General features: G+C 38.0%; 1 protein-coding gene across 3 annotated transcripts in view; it reads right to left on the bottom strand.

Moving 5' to 3' along the window:
* The window catches only part of BTBD1 (BTB domain containing 1), a 51,963-nt gene that overhangs the window by 8,322 nt on the left and 18,406 nt on the right, over positions 1-25,235 (bottom strand). For all 3 annotated transcript variants that reach the window (XM_027521995.1, XM_027521993.1, XM_027521994.1), the window contains 3 exons: positions 23,439-23,544; positions 15,887-16,084; positions 5,420-5,612 (listed from right to left, as the gene is read on the bottom strand). In XM_027521995.1, coding sequence (XP_027377796.1) covers positions 5,420-5,612; positions 15,887-16,084; positions 23,439-23,544 — 497 coding nt within the window. The remainder of the gene's footprint in view (positions 1-5,419; positions 5,613-15,886; positions 16,085-23,438; positions 23,545-25,235) is intronic.

Genomic DNA, 25,235 nt, shown 5'->3' with positions numbered 1-25,235 from the left:
TTTAAAGCATCTCTAAATATACTATCTAGAGATAACTTCATTTTTAATTTGGTGCATTTCCCTTTCAGACTTTTACTTCTATTTTTAAGGAACAGAAAAATAGACTTTTTTCTGTGAATATACATGTACTATTTAAAAAACCATGCCAGTATATATTTTTATAACTTCATATAAAAAGGTGAAAGATTATTACCGATCCATTATATTTAATTCCTATATGTTAGATAATCTAGGTTGTTTGCAATATTTGTTGTTATATAACAATGCCACAATGAACAACCTTATAGCTAAATCATATCACAGTGCCTTGACTATTTCCTAGAATAAATTCCTGTAAGGAGATTTTCTGGGGGAAAAAAAAGGTATAGTCTTAAGGTATTAGATGAACTTTATCAAACTGCTCTCTGGGCAGATTATAAAACTTCACACCCAAGAAGGAATGAAAATCACTGCTATCTCACTCTCAACTACAAGTATCATCTTTTTACTGTTGAGAAACTGATGACTGACAAATTCTATTTATATTTGATTATTAATGAGTTTGGGCTTCCCTCTTAGCTCAGTCAGCAGAGAATCTGTCTGCAATGCAGGAGCCTTGGGTTTGCTTCCTGGATCAGGAAGATCCCCTAGAGAAGGAAATTGCTAACCACTCTAGTACTCTTGCCTACAGAATCCCATGGACAGAGGAACCTGGTAGGCCACAGTCCATGGTGTCCCAACAGTTGGACACGACTTAGTGACTAAACCACCACCACCACCATTAATGAGTCAGCACATTTGCTTATATGCATACTGTCTACTGGATTTTCTCTTTTAATGAAAATCCCACCCATGTTCTTTCCCCTATTTCTCGGCTGAGTGTCTTTTTCATGTGGATTTGAAAGCTCATGCTTTGTCAGTAATATCCATTTCAGAAAGTTTCATTTGTCATTTATCTTTCAATTTTATGGTGGTTTTGGATGTAAATATTTGACTTATTTGTAGTCCAGTTATGATCTATGCCAAGTTTAGAAAGGCCTATCTCATCCTTATAATAAACATTCTGTTCCAACACTTTCTCAGTTTCATTTTTTTAATGTTAAAATTTTAATTTATGCAAATGCTGGAAGATGGCATCAGTAAAGACTGAACTTTATTTTCCCAGTGGTTAATTCTTGCCTCACATTCTGAATGTTCATTTACATTAGATTGGTTTCTGAACTCTTTATATATACTATCTTATTATAGCTTTACAGTATTTTTCATATTAATACCACTCTCTTAAAAGAAATATTTATTTTTGCAGATTAATTTTGGAATAGTTTTGCCAACCCACCCCTCCCTACCAAAAACATGCGACCTCTATAAGGAACTGCATAACACAGAGGTTAGTTCGGAAAGATACTGTCTGAATTCAGTCAAAGTTCTCCAGTTCTTTAGGTGGTATACCACACTGTACATTTCCTATAGGATTTAATTCTGCTACTTTGTTACTATTGCAGGTGGGTCTGTTTTTACTATTATAAATGAAAATTCAAACATTAAATTTTTTTGTTTTTGGCTGTGCTGTGTGGCTGGCAGGATCTCAGTTTCCCTGACCGAGGATTGAACTTGGGCCTCTGCAGTGAAAGTGCTAAGTTCTAACCACTGGACTGCCAGGAATTCCCTAAAAATTTTTACTGTGACAAAATATATAACAAAATGTACAATCTTAAGTATTTTAAAGTCTCTAGTTCAGTGGTATTAAGCACATTCAGACTGCTGCTAACCACCAGCACCATCCATCCCTGTAATGGAATTTTAATGACATGAGAACATCACTGGCTTTTGTAAATACATTTTGTAACTGACCACTATTCTTTTTTATTGGTTCTAACAGATTTTTACTGATCCTGAAGCTGTCTGGGTTAAATACTTGTTCTCAAAAGGCTTCCTACCCCTACGAGGTATGCTGTTTCCATGAGGACTACGAAGCACCACTAGCAGGCAGCCAGGGGCACCAGGTTTGCTGCAGTGCTTGGGACAGGCTCCCAAAACAAAGAACCCCTATCAGTTCAAGTGTCCGGTCAGAATTCATGCAGATAAAACACCTGTTTTTAACTATGAGCCTTGAACCTAATCAAAACTTATTTATAGAGCAAAGATTTTTACGGCAATTTTAATATTCACTGACTTTTACAAGAGGTGATTACAATTCAAATCAAGGAAGTAGAATTTTGGTCAATTCTCATTGTTTATGGTAGTTATATTTTATAGTTTTCACAAACACAGAATCAGCAAATACTAAACCACTGCACTGCTCTTGGGGGAATATGTATGCACACCCGAGGCTTCCCTGGAGGCTCCTGCCAATGCAGGAAATGAGGGTTCAATCCCTGGTTGAGAACACCCTCTGGAGAAGGAAATGGCAACCCACTCCAGTATTCTTGTCTGGGAAATCCCATGGACAAAGAAGCATGGAGGGCCATGGTCTATGGGGTCACAAAAGAGTCAGACATGACTTCGCGACTAAACAACAACACACACACCCGACTTAGGTGGAGTATAATCTTAAATTCTAAGAATGATTCAGATGTTTCCTGGGAATGACTGAGAACGCGCTACTGGTGTTGATTTGGGGGTCACAAATAAATTCTAGTGAGTAGATGAGTTCTCAAATATGGAAAAATAGGATGGACTGTAATGTGCTTTGCTTGAAAACCTTTAAAGAAAATGACAAAATTGGCAGCAGCACTCCACACCCTGTTCTCTGCACCTGCAGCTGTCTCGGCGTGCTGGTGTGCACAGGAACTATGTCTGATTGCTTCTTGTCTTTTGTTGCTGCCCAAGTGCCTACATGTTGAGGTATGCATTTTATTTTACTATCAGTTACATTTATTTTCCTTTACATTACACCTAAGCCATTATACCACTTAAAAAGAAAGAAACACAGGCTTCCCTGGTGGCTCAGTGATAAAGAATCCGCAGGTGACACACGTTCAATCCCTGATCCAGAAAGACTTCACATGTGCAGAGCAACTAAGGCCGTGCACCACAACTACTAAGCCTGTGCTCTGCAACAAGAGAAGCCACTGCAATAAGCCCAGGCACTGCAACTAGAGAACAGCTCCTGCTCAATGCAACTAGAGAAAAAGCTAAAACTAAATAATTGTACAAGAAAAAGTTACTCTTAAAAGAGAAAAAGAAACACATTATAAATTTCATTTCAGGTTACTAAAGGGGGGAATACAAAATATTTATTATAAAAGAGGGAGACCTAGATCTGATGGACTGCAGAACTACTAACATAGATGTTATCTGCAAAAAATGAAAAAGACTCTTCCTTTCCAATATTTATTTATATTGAAGTATACTTGATTTACAGCGCTGTGCTAATTACTATGTTTCTTTATCCTTTATGCCTACATCAATCAGTGTTAAAAGAATACTGCTGAAATCAGCAAGGTTACCAGGCACCCCTATCTTGAGGGTTCAATAGTCTATTGTATTAAAATAAGTATTCCTCTAGACCTAGCCTATTAATAGTTATACCTGGATTGAGGGTGAAATTTTATCAAAAGTTTTTGACATCTCTCCAAATACACTGTTTATTTTTCTTTGATCTGCTACCATGGTGAGTTAAAGTAACACTAGTATTGAGCCATTCTTTCAAACTTCAAACAAACTTTCCCTTTTATCGTTTCTTTGCACTCCTTTTCCATTGATGGACTTTATTAGGAATAGTCCTACAAAACTCACTGTTGGATGGATGCTGCTTTAAAAGATGTTCAATGCATCACTCAGTGTCCTCTTTTTAAGAAACCACAGGAGGAACTTAAGTCTCTGTATCTGAAATGGCCACACTTCTCCTGAGCAATATGTGTGCCTTTCATGTTATAAACACTTCAATTTCTGTAACTTTACAGCTTCAGAACCAAACTTAAGATGTCAGAACTTGGATCTTGCATATTTATCTCCACTGGATGTATTTTTCCAACTCTGATTTATCTTTTTTTAAATTGGAGTATAGTTGATGTACACCTATTTCTGATTTACACCTACTTGCTTTTATAGTATTATCCTTGTGAGGTACTGCCAGACTCAATAAGCTATTTTTGGTAGGATGTCTTTTCTATATCAGTGAGCTTGTTAGATTCCTGTATAAGGGTTAGGCTTCCTTCAATAATTAACCAAGAAGTATTTTCTTCTTTGAATGTTCAAGGAAACAATTTGTTCCCTGAAGGTCTGATCAAACTCACCTGTCAAAACCACCTTGTGAAGGGACAGTTCTTTGATAACTTTTAATTTCTTCCATGGTAACTGGTCTAGTCAGGCTTTCTTCTTCAGTCAATTTTGATTATTTATATTTGCCTATAAAATGATCCATTCCATGAAGATGTTCAATTTATTAGCACAGAGTAAACCCAGAATTAAAATAAAAACGTCTTCAGTATATGATTATATTCCATTATTTGTAGATGTAGTTTATTACCTTTGCTAGAGATTTACTTTATTGGTCTTTTTCAGGAACCAGCTTATGGATTTAGCAATTCTACTATTTTTAATTCATTAATTTCTATTTTTATCTATTTCTTTTCTTTTTTCATATGGTTTTTTTGCTGTTCATTTTCTAGCTTCATGGGTGAAATGGTTAAATCATTTATTTCTACTCTATTTAGTAAAAGTAGTTAATTATTGCTAATTCTCTCTGTGATGCTTTGGCCTCATCCCCTAAGTTTTCATATATAGTATTCTCACTGTGTGAATTACTACTAAATAGGCCACAAATGCATTTTTATTTCTATTTTAACCCAATAATTATAGGAGTCCTCTCCCCCTTGGGAGTTCTAGTTTTAAACAAACTTGCTGTTAGTTTCTGGTTTTACACCAAAGTGCTATTAACATTCAATAAGTGAAAAATCCAAAAGGTAGGTTTTATGAAAACAGATACATATCCTATTTTCACATTTAGCCTAAGAAACACGGTAGGGCAAATATAAATTCCAAAAGGATTATATGCATACATCTTTTAAGATTAAAAAATTTTTTCCCATTCAAAATTGTTATAAATGTATACTGAGGTATTTTCCATGTAACACCTATGCAAAGAAAAAACTTACATTAAACTGAGTTAATGTTCAATGTATTAAACTGTAGCCCTAAGACTGTTAAAACAGTGTTTGGTCAATTAAGGTCTAGACTTCAGCTCCCCACCAGTGACAATCCTTACAAAACTCATAGCCCCATTCAATCCTTCCTTACTTTACCTCTTTCCTGAAAGGTTCCCTCGCTCATAATTCAGTAAGGAGACCCGTAAGCCTCCCTTGTTGCTGTATCAAGTTAGACATGTATTAAACAAAGTATAAAATAAAATGTAGTAAATCATCTCCCAGGATATGAACAGAGAGTCAAGGGCTAACCCCTGTCCTGCCCACTCCTGAGACTCCGATGCGGCAGATACCTGATCCGGTCACTCGTGCCACTGTAGCCCCACCGGCTCTCTACTTGCTGGAACCTATTGATGCAGCACTCCTTTCCTCTGAGGCAGCATCTCGGTCGATCAATGTATTCAACACGGGGTTTAGGATTGACAGTGAAATGAAGAAAGAGATTGACCACCTCCCGATCTGACAGAATTCCAGACTGAGCAGGACCTGTAGAAATAAAAGCATAAACCTCAGTAAAACTAACTTCACTACAATTCCTAACTGTGTAATAGTCCACATAATAAGGTGAATTCAAATGGGAAAGATGTAAAGCAAAAATGAGGTAAAAAAATCTTAGCATATGTTCAGTTCAGTTCTGTTGCTCAGTTGTGCCCAACTCTTTGAGACCCCATGGACTGCAGCACGCCAAGCTTCCCTGTCCATCACCAACTCCAGGAACTTACTCAATATGTAATTTTGTAATTACATATTATAATACGTAATTTTAGCATATATTTAAAACTTTTACTAAATTCATCTGAGGTTAACCTAATATATAAGTGTGCAAATCACTGATAAATCAAAGATTAGGTGAAACCTTGAGCTCAGAGAAAGATCTCTGGACTTTGCTATCCATTCACCCTCTCTGAGGATTCTGTTTATCAGAAAGGAAAAGTGAAGAAATGCTTACAGTGGTAGACAAGACTTATTCTGACCTTTCCATTCCTCACCTGTCTGAGGCTATAACTGAACAATGGAATATATACAGGTGGAAATAGATGGCACAGTGCTCTTTTACTGTGAGATTTTGAAATTAGCAGAGGGCAGGAGTTAAGACTTGAAGAGTTGTGAAAGCAGCATCTCACATGCTATACTTCTCTCACTCACTGCTTCTGAGAAAACTCCAAACTGCTTAAATTTACCCAGGAATAAATGCTATTCCTCATAAAAGATGCCAGGAGATCTCTTCCAAGGCTGGAAAAACAATTTAAATAAGAGATTGCAATACACTAGAAATTTGGTTTCAGTTCAGTTCAGTTCAGTTGCATCCGACTCTTTGCAACCCCATGAACCGCAGCACGCCAGGCCTCCCTGTCCATCACCAATTCTCGGAGTTTACCCAATCTCATGTGCATCGAGTCGGTGATGCGATCCAGCCGTCTCATCTTCTGTCGTCCCCTTCTCCTCCTGCCCTCAATCCCTCCCAGCATCAGGGTCTTTTCCAATGAGTTAACTCTTCACATGAGATGGCCAAAGTATTGGAGTTTCAGCTTCAGCATCAGTCCTTCCAATGAACACCCAGGACTGATCTCCTTTAGAATGGACTGGCTGGATCTCCTTGCAGTCCAAGGGATGCTCAAGAGTCTTCTCCAACACCACAGTTCAAAAGCATCAATTCTTTGGCACTCAGCTTTCTTCACAGTCCAACTCTCACATCCATACATGACTGCTGGAAAGACCATAGCTTTGACCAGACAGACCTTTGTTGGCAAAGTAATGTCTCTGCTTTTGAATATGCTATCTAGGTTGGTCATAACTTTCCTTCCAAGGAGTAAGCGTCTTTTAATTTCATGGCTGCAATCACCATCTGCAGTGAAATTTGGTTTAGGAAGCTATAAATCATATTTTAACAGAAAACACCCTAATTTTTAATAAAATATTTTAAAATATCACACACAAAATATGTGTGTGCCCTATGGTTCATTTGGAATCTCTGGATAGAGAATAGTCTGAATAGAGACTGTTAAGAAGAAAAAATACAATTACAAACTTAAAACATGCATTTTAGAGGGGGAAAAAAACAATAGAACTGGAACTGCATAAGATCAGAAGAGAGATGGAGGTGAAAACTCATGTAACTTTCTGAGAATAACAAGAGGTAAGACAAAAGAATTAAAATGTTAAACGTTATTAAAATGGATGATAAAAAGCAGAGTTCAACATATAGTAACTAGCATTCCTAAGAACTAACAAAAATAGGATGATGCAGTAATTCAAGGTACTGGTACATCTCGCTTTATTATGTTTCGCAGATATATTTTTATTTTTTCCCACAAATTAAAGGTTTGTGGCACCAAACAAGTCTATTGCCGTCATTTTTCCAACAGCGTTTGTTCACTTTGTGCCTCTGTGTCACATTTTGGTAATTCTTACAACAGTTCAAACTTTTCCATTGTATTTGTTATGATGATCTGTGATCAGTTACCTTTGATGTTACTACTGTAATAGTTTTGAACCACACCCATAAGACTGAACTTGATGGATAAATGTGTGTGTTCTGACTGCTCCATTGATCAGCCATTCCCATCTCCTTCTGAGATACAACAATAATGAAATAAGGCCAATTAACAACCCTACAGTGTCCTCCTGTGTTTCAAAAAAAAGCAACAGTCACACATGTCTCCTTTAAATCAAAAGCTAGAAATGATTAAGCTGAATGAGAAAGGCACGTCAAAAGCTAGATCTCTGGCACCAAACATTAGCCAGGCTATGGATGCAAAGGAAAAATTCCTGTAGAAAATTAGGTGCTTCTCCACTGAACACATAAATAATAAGAAAGCGATATAGCCTTAAAGCTGATGTGGAGGAAGTTTGAGTGGTTTGGACAGATCAAACCAGGCACAACAGTCCCTTAAGCCAGAGTCTAATCCAGAGCAAGGCCTAACTCTCCTCAAGTCTGTGAAGGCTGAGAAGAGTGAGGAGGCTGCAGAAGAAACATCTGAAGCCAGCAGAGGTTAGTTCAGGAGGTGTAAGGAAAGAAGTTGCCCCCTGACATAGAAGGGCAAGGTGAAGTAGCTGATATAGAAGATGAAATGACTTATTTAGAAGATCTAATTAAGATAATTAATGAAGGTGACTACACAAAACAACAGATTTTCAATGAAGACAAACAGCCTTCCATCGGAAGAAGATGTCATCTAGGACTTTGACAGCTAGAGAGGAGAAGTCAATGCCTGCCTTCAAAGGACAGGTTGACTCTCTTGCTAGGGATTAATACAGCTGGTGACGTTCAGCTGAACTCAAGGCTCATTCACCAATCTGAAAATCCTAGGGTCCTTAAGAATTATGCTAAATCTGGATCAAAGAGTGTAGAGTTTCAAGCCTTATTATTTAAGAAGTACATTTTGTAAAGCTACAGATTCCTCTGATGCATCTGGGCAAAGTAAACTGAAAATCTGGAAAGGAGTCACCATTTTAAATGCCACTAAGAACATTTATGATTTATGGGAAGAGTCAAAATATCAAAGCCAAACAAAGTTTAGAGGAAGTAAATTGCACCCCTCATGCGTAACATTGAGAGGTTCAAAGACTTCAGTGGAGAAAGTAACTGCAGATGTGGTACAAACAGGAAGACAACTAGAATTAGAAGTGGAGCCTGAAAATGTGACTAAACTGCTACACTTTCATGGTAAAACTTGAACACATAAGGAGCTGCTTCTACAGATGAGAAAAGAGGTTTCTTGAGACGGAATGTCCTCCTGGTGAATATGCTGTGAAGACTGTTGTCATGACAACAAAGGATTTACAGTATTACATAAACGTGGTTGATAAAGCAGAGTGTGAGAGGGTTGTCTCCAATTTTGAAAGAAGTTCTACTGTGGGTAAAATGCTATTCAACAGCATTGCCTACCACAGAGAAATCACTTGTGAAAGGAAACAATCTGTAAAAGGAATCAATGTGGCAGATTTCACTGTTGTCTTATTTCAAGAAATTGCCAAGGCCACCTTGATCTTCAGCAACCACCACCCTGATTAGTAAGCATCCACTAACATCAAGGCAAGATCCTCCACCAGCAAAAAAATTATGACTTGCTAAAGGCTCTAGTGTTCTTTAGCAATAGTCTTTTTAAATGTAGTTATGCACTTTGTTTTTTAAGACATAATACTACTGCACACTTAATAGACAACAATATAGTGTAAATATAACTTTTATATGCACTGGGAAACCAAACAATTTGTGTGACTCACTCTACTGTGATATTCCATTTATTGCGGTGGTCTGGAATCTAACCCACACTATCTCCAAGGAATGCCTGTATAATAAAATTTCCTTAGTTGAAAAAAGAAGTCTTCAGATCATGAAAAACACTTTCAGATACATACCATATACCTGTCTAAAGAAAGTAATCAGGAATACACTCGGGATGAGCACTAAAACCAATACAACCTATAGTTAAGTCTAAGAGAGTTGTATTTTTGCAGCATGTTGTGTGGGTGTACAATCTACCTAAAGTAGTCAAAAGGTGAAAGGATGAAACACCATACTAACATTTATATCTGAAATAGAAAGGCCAATAAATACTGTTTTATTATGAAATGGAGAATTAATAAAATTGAAAGGGAAAAAATTAAATGCAAATTTATTATTTCCTAATCTCTAGAAGGAAAAAAAAGTGTTAAACACACACAGTAGCAAAAAAGAGAATATAAAGGGAATTCTCCCCAAAACATTTTTGAAAAATATAATACAGAATAATATGCACAACAGAAAACAGCATGCACTACAGCAAAAGAAGAAATGTTATTTGACTACATAAAAATATTAAGAAGTCTGTGGGATGGAACAGCCTACGTTTGAGAACAACTATGGGCTTCCCTGGTGGCTCAGATGGTAAAGAATCCGACTGCAATGCAGGAGACCCAGGTTCGATCCCTGGGTCGGGAAGATCCCCTGGAGAAGGGAATGGCTACCCACTCTGGTATTCTTGCCTGGAGAACCATAGATGAAACAGTACATAAAACAGTTATTTCACATTAACAGTGAACAACTGAGACAGTGTTTCAGAAGCAAAGTGTACTGAGATTAAGCCCTATATTTGTCATCACTTTCCCCTTGGAATACTTGCTGATCTGCTTCACAGAGCTTTAATGTCACACAGAAACGGGCAATCTAGAAACTGTAGTCCTCACTCAACTGAAGAGACAAAAAGCCACCAAGGCAGCCAGACAATGATCTGGAAGAGAATACTTAATAGACAAACAAGATCAACATCTTGTGCATGACTTCTCCTTGAAGTATTGGTCAATTCCTAAGCTATGCACAAGAAAGAGAAAACCATGACACCAAGAAACCAAGCAGAAAGGAGCTGCTAAGAGATAAACAGTTAAAGAGAAATTTCTGTCTTAATGTTGGGAAGAAAAATGCCCAAATATTTGAAAATTAAGCTATGTATTTATAGCCCTTGGATCAAAAAAATATTACCATGAAAATAATTTGTATTGAATGGCAATGAAAATACAACATATCAAAATTTCTGGGGGAAAAATGGATGTTTAGACAGAAAACTAGACATGAAAAGAATAAAGTTGAATGCCACTGTTTAGGGTATATCTCAAAAAGTCATAATGACTAAGTAAATAATCCCCAGCAAATTAAAATTACAGGAAATAATAAAGAAAAAAGCAGAAATCAGTGAAATGGAAAACATATATAAAGAAATTAATAAAGCCAGAAGTCAGTTCTTGGAAAAAACTAACAAAATGGATAAACTCCTAGGCAAGGCTGATTAAAGGCACAATAAATCACTATCAGAAATGAAATAGGGGACATAATTTAGATTTCACAGAGATAATAAAAGGATATTATGAAATTCACATTAATAAATTAAAGGTCTAGATGAAACTGTTACAAAAAGAGGAAACCTGAAAAGTCTTACTCTACTCAAGAAATTGTATCTCTAATTAAAATACTTCCACAAAGAAAACACTAGATCCAGATAGCTTCACTGATGAGTTGCCCTAAACATTTAAGGAAAAATAGCACCAGTTTTATATAAACTCTTGAATACTGAAAAAAGAAATATTCCTTAGTTTTGTATGAGTCCAGCATAAACTTGATAATCAAAAATCTGATAATTTCATTACAAGAAAGGAAAATTATAGACTAATTTCACTCATGAAGCAGTCCTTAAAATATTTTTTAAATTTGGTAAAGAGGATCTAGTAATATATAAAAAGAATAATGCATGACAACCAAGTCTGGTTTATGTAAGGAATCCAAAGGTTTAACTTGGAAAATCAAACAATTCATATTAAGAAAATTAAAGGGGAAAACTGCATCACTATCTCAACAGAGGAGAAACATTTGATAAAATTCACAATAAAACTCTTAGCAGAGTAGTAATAGAAGGAAACTTTCTTAATCCAATAAAGGCTATCTACAAAAAATTTACAGCAAGCATAAATTCCTCTGTTGGGAAATACTGAAAACGTTCTGCCTAAGATGAAATAATACAAGATATCTACTTATCCATACCTCTTAGCATGCTCAAGCTTCTAAGTCATACAGTAAGGCAAGAAAAAGAAATGTCTTAAGGATTAGAAGGGAAGAACAGAATTATCATTGTTTGCAGATCACCTAACTGTACATGTAGACTATGCACAATGAACTACAAATGAATTATTAGAATTTGTGATTTTAGCAAGGTCACTAGATACAAAGTCAATACAGGAAAACCAACTGCACTTCCACTGGCAAACAATTAGGACATGAAAATTAAAAAAACAATCACTGTAATAACATTTAGCAAGCCAAATATGTACAGAATAAACCTACCAAAAAATATGCAAGACGGCTACCAGAAAACTCAAATATTAATACTACTAAGAGAAATGTTTAAAGACTTAAATCAAAGTTTATGGATTAGAAAACAGAGTATCATAAAAATATCAATTATTCCCACACCAATCAATGGATTCTATGCAATTCCAATCAGAAACCCATGACTTTTTTTTGGGGTAGAAACTAAAAAGCTGCTTAAATTGTTTATATGAAAATACTTAAGACCAAGAATAGCCAAGATAATACAGAAGAACAAAGCTAGAGGATTTTCACTATCAGATTTCAAAATTCACTTTAAAACTACAGAAATGAAAACTCCACAGATTGGTTCAAGTATAAATAATACAACAGCAGAGTCAAATAAATATTACAGAAATAGATTCATTCATATATAGTGAGTTGATTTACAAAAGTTAGCACTGCTGTAGCTCAGTTGCTAAAGAATCCGCCTGCAAGGCAGGAGACCCCGGATTGATTCCTGGGTAGGGAATATCCGCTGGAGAAGGGATAGGCTACCCACTCCAGTATTCTTGGGCTTCCCTTGTGGTTCAGCTGATAAAGAATCCACCTGCAATGCAGGAGACCTGGGTTCGATCTCTGGTTTGGGAAGACCCCCTGAAGAAGGGAAAGGCTGCCCAGTCCAGTATTCTGGCCTGGAGAATTAGTCCATGGGGTCACAAAGAGTCCGACACTGAGCAAGTTTCACTCTCACTATCATTGTCGCTGGCTCAGACAGCAAAGCAGCAGCCTGCAATGTGGGAGTCGTAGGTTCAATCCCTGGGTCAGGAAGATCCCCTGGAGGAGGAAATGGCAACCCACTCCAGTATTCTTGCCTGGAAAATTCCATGGACAGAGGAACCTGGAGGGCTTAAAGTCCATGGGGTTGCAAAGAGTCACTTTAGCACTGCTGGGCATGGAGGCAAGGGTAGTTTTTAATACATAGTCGCATGGGGAAAAAATGAATCTTGACCCCTAACCTCACACCACACACGTGTGTGGGGGAAAAAAACCACAAAAAACAAAAACCCAATTGGATTACAGACTGAAAAGTTAAATGAAAAACAATAAACTTCCTAGACGAAAACTTAAGAGAATATCTTTTATCACCTTGAGGCAGGTAAAATTTCTTAAGGAAGACAAAAAAAGCCTTCACCTTAAACAAAAAGATTGATAAATTAATTCATTAAAATTAAGATCTTCTATTTATAAAAAGACAGCATTAAGATAATGAAAAGACAATTCACAGACTGGGGGATATTAACTGTATATACACACATTATATATGTGTCTAACATATTCTGGATACAAGTCTTCTGTCAGATTATATACACTGAACAAAGCCAGTGGAGGTAATGGAATTCCAGTTGAGCTATTTCAAATCCTGAAAGATGATGCTGTGAAAGTGCTGCACTCAACATGCCAGCAAATTTGGAAAACTGAGCAGTGGCCACAGGACTGGAAAAGGTCAGTTTTCATTCTAATCCCAAAGAAAGGCAATGCCAAAGAATGCTCAAACTACCACACAATTGCACTCATCTCACACGCTGGTAAAGTAATGCTCAAAATTTTCCAAGACAGGCTTCAGCAATACGTGAACCGTGAACTTCCAGATGTTCAAGCTGGTTTTAGAAAAGGCAGAGGAACCAGAGATCAAATTGCCAACATCCGCTGGATCATCGAAAAAGCAAGAGAGTTCCAGAAGAACATCTATTTCTGCTTTATTGACTATGCCAAAGCCTTTGACTGTGTGGATCACAAGAAACTGTGGAAAATTCTTTAAGAGACAGGCATACCAGACCACCTGACTTGCCTCTTGAGAAACCTATATGCAGGTCAGGAAGCAACAGTTAGAACTGGACAGGGAACAACAGACTGGTTCTAGATAGGAAAAGGAGTACGTCAAGGCTGTATATTGTCACCCTGCTTATTTAACTTATATGCAGAGTACATCATGAGAAACGCTGGGTTGGAAGAAGCACGAGCTGGAATCAAGACTGCCGGGAGAAATATCAATAACCTCAGATATGCAGATGACACCACCCTTATGGCAGAAAGTAAAGAGGAACTCAAAAGCCTCTTGATGAAAGTGAAAGAGGAGAGTGAAAAAGTTGGCTTAAAGCTCAACATTCAGAAAACTAAGATCATGGTATCCGGTCCCATCACTTCATGGCAAATAGATGGGGAAACAGTGTCAGACTTTAATTTTCTGGGCTCCAAAATCACTGCAGATGGTGATTGCAGCCATGAAATTAAAAGACGCTTACTCCTTGAAAGGAAAGTTATCACCAACCTAGATAGCATATTAAAAAGCAGAGATATTACTTTGCCAACAAAGGTCCATCTAGTCAAGGCTATGGTCTTTCCAATGGTCATGTATGGATGTGAGAATTGGACTGTGAAGAAAGCTGAGCGCCAAAGAATTGATGCTTTTCAACTGTGGTGCTGGAGAAGACTCTTGAGAGTCCCTTGGACTGCAAGGAGATCCAACTAGTCCATCCTAAAGAAGATCAGTCCTTGGTGTTCATTGGAAGGACTGATACTGAGGCTGAAACTCCAATACTTTGGCCACCTCATGGGAAGAGTTGACTCATTGGAAAACACCCTGATGCTGGGAGGGATTGGGGGCAGGATGAGAAGGGGACAACAGAGGATGAGATGGCTGGATGGCATCACCGACTCGATGCACATGAGTTTGGGTGAACTCTGGGAGTTGGTGGTAGACAGGGAGGCCTGGCGTGCTGCGATTCATGGGGTCGCAAAGAGTTGGACACGACTGAGTGACTGAACTGAATGGAGAGGATATGAGGCAACTGGAATGAACACTTGACTAAGTTTGGTATTTGGCTGTGAACTGTTACAACTACTTTGGGCCACTGTTTGGTAGGATCTACCAATGCTAACATATGTACACTCTGCAACTCTGCAATTATACTGCTCCCACTCATAGAAATGTTCACATATACACACCAAGCCACAGGTATAAGAATGTTCTCAATGGTCCCATATAGAAACAACACAAACGTCCAACAGTAAAGTGGATAAATAAATCATGGTTCATCCATACAGACTATGCAGCAATGAAAAAGTGTGTGGTTGTGCCACACACAGCCACGTAGATGAATCTAACAGACATAATGTCAAGAGAAAGAAGCCACACACAAAAGAATACATGCTGAATGCATGGCTTCCTTTATAATAAGTTTAAAAACAGACAAAACTCATTTATAGAAGCCAGAAAGTTGTCACCTTTGGGAGGGAGATGAAAGACTAGGAGAGACATGCATGAAGGAGACTGGAGGGATATGATAATGTACTATAAAGTGGTATGTGTGGTTACATAGGTGTGTTCACAGTATTTATCCACTTTACTAGGTAGATGTTATAAACAATTTACAGAAAGAAAAAAATGATTCCAACCAGCAACAACAACTTGGGAGAATACTGGAACATAATAAGAAAAATTTGAATACCTCAACAGAATAAAAGTCATGAATGTTAAGAAAAAAATGCAAATGGCCAATAAACATAAAGAAGTATAACTGTAAACAATTATGAGATTTTTTTCTTTTAAATCAATCTGGCCATGACTTAGAAGCAGAATATACTCAGTGTTGATATGGGAAATAAGAACTGGTCATAGAACTAAGAAGCATCAACCTTAAGGGTCAGAAAGATCTGTCACTGTAACTCTGGGTAAGGTGCTTAACCCCTCCCAGGTTCCATTCTTAAACCTATAAGATACCGTATAACTTCTATGTATTCATAATATTTTTAAAAGATATATAACCTACAATATATCTTCAAGGGCTATCAGGAGAACTGGAGGACATTACACACACAAATGTATATACATGAATAGCTTCTTTTTCTCTCTCGCAGAGGGAGACTGACTGCCCATTGCAATAGTTTCAAGTAGATTTTGGACAAGTTACAGCCTTACCTGCCGCAAACTCCTCAATGGTCATCAATGGGAAGCGGATCAAGGCCAGTGCTTTCCCCAGAACTTTCTGCTTGTTTCCAAAGGTCATAGGCAATTGTTGTCTTTGACATTCTGCTTCTGCCCATCGTACAACAGCTCCAAAAAGTCGACATTCTCTAATACTTAGAGTGTCTCTTTCTAGAACCGCACAGAGTGTGTCTACAAGTAATTTACAAAAATAAATCAAATTAGGAATATTTTGCTATTTAACAAAATACTGACAAATACGCTTATATTAAAATTTCAACTCTCAATAAAAAATAGGTTATTTAAAGCTATAGATTCTACATTTAAAAATATTAAAGAATTAAAGGAACTGCAAAGAATTCTTTAAAAAATTACCAGAAAGCTAATATTGAACTTGTTATCATATCTATTATGTAGATACAGTATCTCCTCATATATTTCATGCCATTTACAAGCATACTTAAATATCCAGGATAAGAATAATAAGTCAGAGTAAAAGGCTCCCAATCAGTAATGAACAAATTCATAGAGTCTACAGATTACAGTTAATTCATTCATTCAGCAAATATTTCTGATTAACCACTCACAACGTGTCAGGTACTATTTTAGACACCAAGGATACATCATTAAACAAAAAGGTTTAAAAATTCTTTCCTTCATGGAGCTTACATTCTAATGGGAGAAACATTAAATACACATAAGTAAGTTATAATGTGTCAAATAAGAAATGTAGGAAAAAATAGCAGGGTAAGTGGAATAATCAGAAATGGAGCTTAAAACAGGATGGTTTGGATTGGCCTCATGTGAGCTAAGATCTGAAGGAGGCTTTGGGTCAGGGTTGGTAGGCCAGATAGACATCTCGAGAGAAGCAGCACTCCAGGACCAGCCAGTGTGAAGGGTCTCTTATGAGGGCGTGCCTGGCGTGTCGGAGGAAGAACCAGGAGGCCAGTGTGGTGGGAAGTGAGTGAGCAAGAGGGGAAAGTAGGAGGTGAGGAAGCTAGAACACGGGGGAAGCAGGATGCATTCATAAGGCATCCTGCAGATCATTTGGCTTTTGAGTGAAAAAGGGAACCTCTCTGGAGGGTATTGGGCTGTGACATTTTATGCTCTACAAGGACCACTCTGGAAGCTGTGATGAGAAGAGATGGTAACAGAGGCAAAAGTGGAAACACTATCAGTAGGGAGCTTCTTGTGGGGTTCCAGGTGAGAGGTAATGGTGGCTTGGACCAGACAGAAGTGGTGAAAAATGATAGGATTCACGGTATATTCTGAAAGGAGACAGGAGACTTCCTAACAGATTGGATAAAGGGGTGACAGGAAGCCTAAGTCCAGGGTAACTTTCAGGTTGATGGTAAGCAATGGCGGGCTGACAGTGGCACCAACTGAGATGAGAGCAACTATGCAGAAGTAGGGTGGGGAGAGGAAGTGGGGAGAGGCTGAAGTTTAATTTTGGACGTACTAAGTCTGAAGTCCTATTTGACATCTGAGTATAAATGTCATGACCGTAACTCAGGCCCTCACTCAGAATCCTTTCCTCTTATCATGGGCAAAATTAAAATAGGCTGAGTTATTTTTAAGCTACAGTAGACCAGAAGCAGTAAGTTCAGAGAAAAGGGCTTTAGAGGCTAACTCATTAACACGAGATGACATGCTGCAATCTAACAGGGACAAGAAGAGAGGAAAACTCTGAAAAGTAGACAGAAGTACTTGAAAAGGACGGTGTGGAGTCTTCTACACAAAGAGAGAGAGATGTTAAAAGAACTTCAGAGACCTGACGGCTTCAGTTTACAATAACTGATATTGATAATAATGACTACTAATAACCAGAAGAATCTTAAATTATAGTCAATATGTATTGTTTAATAAGGACAAGCAAAGTAAAACATTTTTTAGGTATCTTTCTCAAATGGCCAAAATGAAAGCTTTGTTTCTTTAAAAAAAAAAAAAAAGAGATTGTTCAAGATTTTCTAAAGACCCTCAATACAGTAGGCACTATTACAAAATATCTAACAATTGTATTTTAAGTTTAAATAAAAATGAGGATGCTATATTGTAGAAATCAATGAAAACATTAAAATACAGTTAAATTGCCCAGAAACACACACCTCAGAAAAATTTGTTAAAAACAAAATTTTATTCTGCAGTGGCCTACACATTCATACCAGAACCAAATATAGATTTAATAACAAACACAGGTATCATTCCAGCAAAGACGTCACAGTCCCTAGAACACAGAAGGGGCTCAAGAGTATGTTAAAAATGAAAAGGTTAAACATAACCCTTTGATTTTCATAAACTCAAGCTTTTTTCTTCTCTAACAGCTGAGTAGATGTGTATAAACTAAGGCCCCAGGAAAACCCAGAAAATGAATGTAAATCAGTATACCTCAATAGTTGTAGAATTAGGAAAACATCATTACCATAGTATTTAATCATTCAATAGAAAAATAGACAACTTCCAACTTACATTGTATGCTACCTTGTATGCTAGTAACTGCAGAAAAGATAAACACAGAAACTTAAAGACTTAAAAAAAAAAAAGGCACATTATACTGCCCCTGGCATAATGTAAATTGATTCTGTTCTATCAAAGGATATATTATCTTTTTCCTTTGACAGAATGCTGCAAGAGAAACAGTATCTCACTACTTGTAAAAAGGTAAGCATATCCCTCTAGAGCACATATTCAAACGCCAGAGGAGAAAAAGCACCCCCAGAATGTAAAACAGCTATTGAAAAAAAGCTCCTGAAGCCAGGGCTTGCTTCCTCTCAGCTCCTAGACTGCTCTTTCATTCCCAAGTCTTAACAAGTACACTTCAGACAAACTAGACTATGAGGTGAGAACACACAGGTCTTCTATTGATGGATGTGTTATAATAAGAAATGACAGCTGAGAGCCTAATAAAGATCATGAAAGCACATAAGATTATATTTATATACATAATACAATACTGGGTTTAATATAAACCACTGCCGAGTCAAATTCAATCAACAAATATTTATGGGGTTTTCATCCTGTGCAAGGAGCTACTTCAAGACTTCCAGGACCCAATGGCATGACTAATGTAGAAGCTATTTACAAAACAGCTTCTGGGAGTGAGTCACCCTGATGCCAGCAGCATTATTTCACGTGAGTGGACTGACGTGGAGCACCTGATGCCCCTTCAAAGGAAAGAAACAGGGACTGAGTCATGCTTCCTTGCCAACAGGTGGAGTGTTCAGGGCTCTCAAACATCCAGTAACTCAACAAAAACTCAAGAGCACACAATGTGCAGGTGCTGGGGAGGAACCTAATGTAGTGCCTGCCCTTCAGGATAATGCAGGAAGAGTATAAATCCTTCCCACGATAATACGCAATAGACAGGCAAACCAAGACAGAGATGTTACTGTAAACAGGAATATATTAAATTTCATGGAAGGGGGAGGGTTGCAGCTTTTAAGAAAGGAGTCTCTGCAGAGTTATAATCTGAGCCAAGACATGAAGACTGAGTAAGAACCAGCCAAGATGGGAAGGAAAGGCAACATTCTAGACACAGCCAATCAGTCTAACAAATATTAACTGAACACGTATTGTGTTCTACTGCTTTCAGTGTTGAAGGTATAGTGGTAAACAAGACAAAGGAGTTTAGAGTTTAAGAAGTTTACAATCTAGAAGGGGAAGGTCGACAATCAACATATACATAAACAAAGACCCAGACAAGATATTCAGAGAGTGATACATATTAAGAGAAAAATAAATCTGAATAATGGAACAGGGATTGTTTAGGGGAATGTGGTATCTACTTTAAGTAGGTGTGAGATGGCGCATCTCAGGTCTCCTTTAACCTAAGATCTGAATGATCAGAAAGAGGTAGCCATACAAAGAAGCTCCAATACTTTGGTCATCTGATACAAAGAGCCAACTCATTGGAAAAGACCCTAAAGCTGGGAAAAATTGTGGGCATGAGGAGAAGGGGGCAACAGAGGATGAGATGGTTGGATGGCATCACTTACTCAGTGGACATGAGTCTGAGCAAACTTTGGGAAATAGTGAAGGACAGGGAGGCCCAGCATGCTGCAGTCCATGGGGTTGCAGAGTAAGACACGACTGAGTGACTGAACAACAATAATACAAAGATTTAGAGTGGGGAAAAGGATTCCAATCAAAAGGAACAGCAAATACAAAGGCTCAAAAAATCAAAATAACTGTGGCCAGTGTATATGGAACACAGCGAATGAGGAAAAGAATGGCAGGGGACAGGTGAGAGAGAGAGAGGGTAAGTAATGACTGCCAGCTCTTTACAAAACTTCTGTTTTCTCTTCTTCCTGGGATGTGAATCATGTGCATCTCCTCACCTCCCCTGAAGTGAGGAGAGGTCTGGTGACTGAATTCTGTCCAGTGAAGTAAGAGCCAAAACGAGGGTGCCATTTCAAGGCCAAAGCTCATAAAACGTGGGTGTTTTCCCATCTGTCAGCAAGGTACAGATAATAACTCAGCCACAGGAAGTAGCAGAAAGCTAATCACCGGCCAGGGATACTGCCTCGGACTGCTGTGTGAGTGTGAAATAAATTTCTTTGTGTTGGAAACAGTACGCATTTGGGGGGTTTATCTGTGCAAATGTGTTGAGCTTGCATTTTGCGGTATATCTGTTATGAACACCATGCCCAAGCGTGGCCTACCCTAATAAAAGGCCTAATCATGCAGGATCTTCTAAGTTTTGTAAGCGATTTGAATCTTACTCTAATTGCAGTGGGAAGACACTGGAAGCCGAGGTGATATAATTTGCTGCTGTGTAGAGAATGGACAGGATGAAAGCAGGAGTGAGTGGACAAGATGAGAAGACAACCCTCAGGTTGGGAGAAAATAACTGCAAATGAAGCAACAGACAGAGGATTAGTCCCCAAAATTTAAGCAGCTCTTGCAGCTCAATATCAGAAACACAAACAACCCAATCAAAAAATGGGCAGAAGACCTCAACAGACATTTCTCCAAAGAAGACATACAGATGGCCAACACACACACAAAAAGATGCTCAACATTGCTTGCCATTAGACAAATGCAAATCAAAACCACAAAAAGGTATCATCTCATACCAGTCAGAATGACCATCATCAAAAAATCTACAAACAATAAATGCTGGAGAGGGTGTGGAGAAAAGGGAACACTCTTGCATTGTTGGTGGGAATGTAAATTGATACAGCCACTATGGAGAACAGTATGGAGATTCCTTTAAAAACTAGGAATAAAACTACCATATGACCCAGCTGGAGAAGACTCTGTAGTCCCTTGAATAGCAAGGAGATCAAACCAGTCAATCCTAAAGAAAATCAACCCTGCATATTCAACCCTGGAAGAACTGATGCTGAAGCTCCAATACTTTGGCCACTTGATGTGAAGAGCCAACTCACTGGAAAAGACCCTGATGCTGGGAGAGACTGAGGGCAGGAGGAAAAGGGGGTGACAGAGGACGAGATGGTTGGATGGCATCACTGACTCAATGGACATGAGTCTGAGCAAACTCCAAGAGACAAAGAAGGACAGGAAGCCTAGTGTGCTGCAGTTCATGGGGTCACAGTTGGACACAACTGAGCGACGAAACAACTTGACCCAGCAATCCCACTACTGGGCATATACCATAAGAAAACCGTAATTCAGAAATACTCCTGTACCTCAATGTTCACTGCAGCACTATTTATAACAGCCAGGACACGGATGCAACATAGATGTCCACCAACAGATGAATGGATAAAGAAGTTGCAGTACACATATACAATGGAATATTGCTCAGCCATAAAAAGGAAGAAACTTGAGTCAGTTGATCTGAGGTGGATGAACCTAGAGACTGTTATACAGAGTGAAATGCAAGAAAGAGAAAAATAAATATTCATACATTAATGCATATATATGGACTCTAGAAAAATGGTATTGATGAACCTATCTGCAGGGCGGGAATAGACACAGATGTGTCTGTGGGAATTGTGGACACAATAGGGGAAGGAGAGGGTGGGACGGGTTGAAAGAGTAGCACTGAAACATACACCTCATCGTATGCAAACAGATAGCCAGTGGGAAGATGCTGTATCGCACAGGGAGCACAGCTAGGTGCTCTGTGATGACCTAAAGGGGTGGGAGGGAGGCACAAGAGGGAGGGTACACACACACACTGATAGCTAATTCACAATGTCATATGGTAGAAACCAATACAGCATTGTAAAGCAATTATACTCCAATAAAAAATAAAAATAAAGTAAAAAAAAGAGTGAGTGGCAGCATGGAGACAACAGGAGAGCACAGAGCTTATCCAGGTGAATGAGAACAGTGACTTAGACCAGGTGGGAGCAACAGACAAAGTAAGACATAGTCAGAACTCAGGATACTATTTTTTAGCGGGGTGGGATGTGGGCTGCACCATACAGCTTGTCATATTTTAGTTCTCCGACCAGGGACTGAACCTGGGCCCAGCAATGAAAGCACCAACTCCTAGCCACTGGATCACCAGGAATTTCCTCAGCATACATTTTGACTGGAGAGCAGAGAACATGTGCTGATAAACTGCATGTGGGGTATGAAAGAGAGTAGTTAAAAATAACTTCTAGGTTTTTAGTTATGCATGGTGGTGCCATTAAGGAAGAGTTAAAACAACAACAACAACAACAACAACAACAACAACAACAACACTGGAAAGGAACAGAAAAGACAACAGGGAGTATGGGACAATCAATGGCTTTCTTTTAGCTGTGCTATTGGAAATGCCTATAAAAGCTCCAAATGAAGATGTAAAGTAAATAGTTGGCTACACAAATTTGGAGCCCAGTATAAGATAAAAGATATTTTGAGCTCATTAGATGATGATGATATTTAGAGTTACAGGCTGGATCCGCTCTTTCTGCTACCCTACATGACAAAATTCAAACTCCTGGGTCTGTGACTACATGGCCCCCACACCCTGGATTTCACTTGCCCTGCACTGCCCATCTTCTACACACGCTTTCTTCATGTGGTTCTACCTGCCTCTAATGCCCTCCCCTCTTCATTACCCAAATACTATCCATTCCCTAAGGCCCATGTCAGAACTTCCTGTGCCAAGATTCTCCTAACATCCCATTATGAGGAGCTCTATTCACATTTTGGATTTGCATAGTAATTATTTTCTATGTATCTAGTTCCGAAAAGGAAAAAAGACATTTTGCCATATGTCATCTTTTCTATGTAATGTCTTAATCTTAATTTTCACATATTTCTTCCCTGATTCTCCAAATAGATGAGTTTCCTAAAGAAAAAAAAATAAAAATCTTACCCATCTTTGTATTTCTTATAGGGCCCTGATACAATGCTATGCATATGGTGAGCATGAAAATTTGTTTGATCTGATATCTTTTAAAAGGCAATGAGGTAGTTAAGACTTTTAGGACTATTTCAGCAAAATAAAGCAAATCTCTTAAAGAGACTAACTTAAAAATCACTTGGAAAAACCACTGATTTAAAAACAGCTCCTCTGCCAACAAGGCTCACTAGTAACACATTACTGTACTTAAAAGGTTAACATTTTAATTCACAGTGAACTTACCTATGTCAATATCAGTAAACCCTTCTGCACTTATTGCATCCATTGTGTTTTTGTCTATTGTGTCTAGACAAAGACTAGCAAGCTGAGGTTCATCAAATAAACGAGCCTAAACATATAAAAAGATAGTTATTTTCACAGTTATTCTAACTTCAGACTGTCCATATTCAACGGTAATACTGTAAACAGTTATAACTGCCAATTATATAAAAACTCATACTTAAAATACAATTATAATATGCTTAAAACTTTCATTTCAAAATCGAAATAAAAGCGAAAAGCACAAATGTCCAAAAGATAACAATTCAATTACCATTAACAACTGTTATTTTTATTTTTATATGTATATATATGCACTTATATATTACATATTTTGATCCTTAGTGAAACACTCTAGGGTAGATAAGGCAGACATCTTCCCATTATACACATGAGAAAAGAGAGGCTCAGAGAGGTGCACTGACTCTAGCCAGCTATGTTGCAAAGTGAAAGTGAAAATCGCTCAGTTGTGCCTGACTCTTTACGACCCATAGACTATACAGTCCAGGGAATTCTCCAGGCCAGAATACTGGAGTGGGTAGCCTTTCCCTTCTCCAGGGTATCTTCCCAACCTAGGGATTGAATCCAGGTCGCCTGGATTGCAGGCGGATTCTTAACCAGCTGAGCCACAGGAGAAGCCAGCCCTTAAAGCCCAGTCTTAGGATCTTTTCACTAAATGATAACATCAATTGTCAAGCATACCAGTACAAACAGATTTTTTCCACCATTTCCTGTTTGATTGGGGGGAAGAGAATAAAGTACAAAAATTTTAGAGCATTAAGGTTCTGGGAACCTAAGCAAAAACGAGGCCTAACAAACAGCAAAGCAAATAAGTAAATTCACATGATAGGATATTATACAATGAGAATGAACGATCTACAACTACACACAGCAATAGGAATGAATCCCACAAACTTAATGGTAAGCATAACGAAGTAATGTATATGTTGAGCAAAAGAGTATACAGCTGACCCTTGAACAACTTGCAGGTTGGGGGCACTGATCTCTGTGTAGTTGAAAATCCACACAGAACTTACAGTTGGACCTTTGCATCTGAGGTTCTTCCATATCCGTGAATTCAATCAACCACAAATCATGCACTATTTACTAGTTTTTACCACTTAGTGGTAAAATTTACATGTGTAATTTTTTACCACTAAGTTCAAGGCCATGTTGGTCAAGAGTCAACTGCTATATGATTTCTGCAAAGCTGAGCTTTAAGAAGTCAGAAGTCAAACTTATAATATGTGCTTTACCTGGATGTACATTATAATTCAAAAAAACAAGTTTAAAAGTAAGTAAAATTCTAATGTTGGCAGATATTCTAGCTGGCCAACTCAGTGTTTATAGTTGAGTTAGTATTTATGCAGAAAAATGGATTATTTTACTTTTAGGAAAAATAATTTTTGGTAAAAGTTATTTTATTCAGAGTAGCAATATTTTCAGTCTTTCAATACGATGTCATATTTGCCTGGGAATCTACTGCTGCTACTTTGGAGTAAAACTAGTTTTCTCTAAATTTGAGTGTGGCACTATTTTTAATGACTATATTGCCCCAGAGTGTATTCCCTATGTAATCCACGCTGGGACAGCACACTGGTTCTTTGTTTTAGAGGGATGCTGGCATAGGTCCTCTCAAGTAAATGAACATGCTCAGTTCAAATGATTCACTTGGCAGGAACAAGACATTCACATGACAATTCATGGGCTAATTCACATGACCCCACCAAAGAAAAATCTGGAGTAATGTTGAGTTCTAAG

This window comes from Bos indicus x Bos taurus, chromosome 21 (genome assembly GCF_003369695.1).
Source record: "Bos indicus x Bos taurus breed Angus x Brahman F1 hybrid chromosome 21, Bos_hybrid_MaternalHap_v2.0, whole genome shotgun sequence".
In the NCBI taxonomy this organism is placed as follows: Eukaryota; Metazoa; Chordata; class Mammalia; order Artiodactyla; family Bovidae; genus Bos; species Bos indicus x Bos taurus.
The sequence above is the reverse complement of the archived record's forward strand: the minus strand, read 5'-3'. Positions and strand labels throughout refer to the sequence as shown.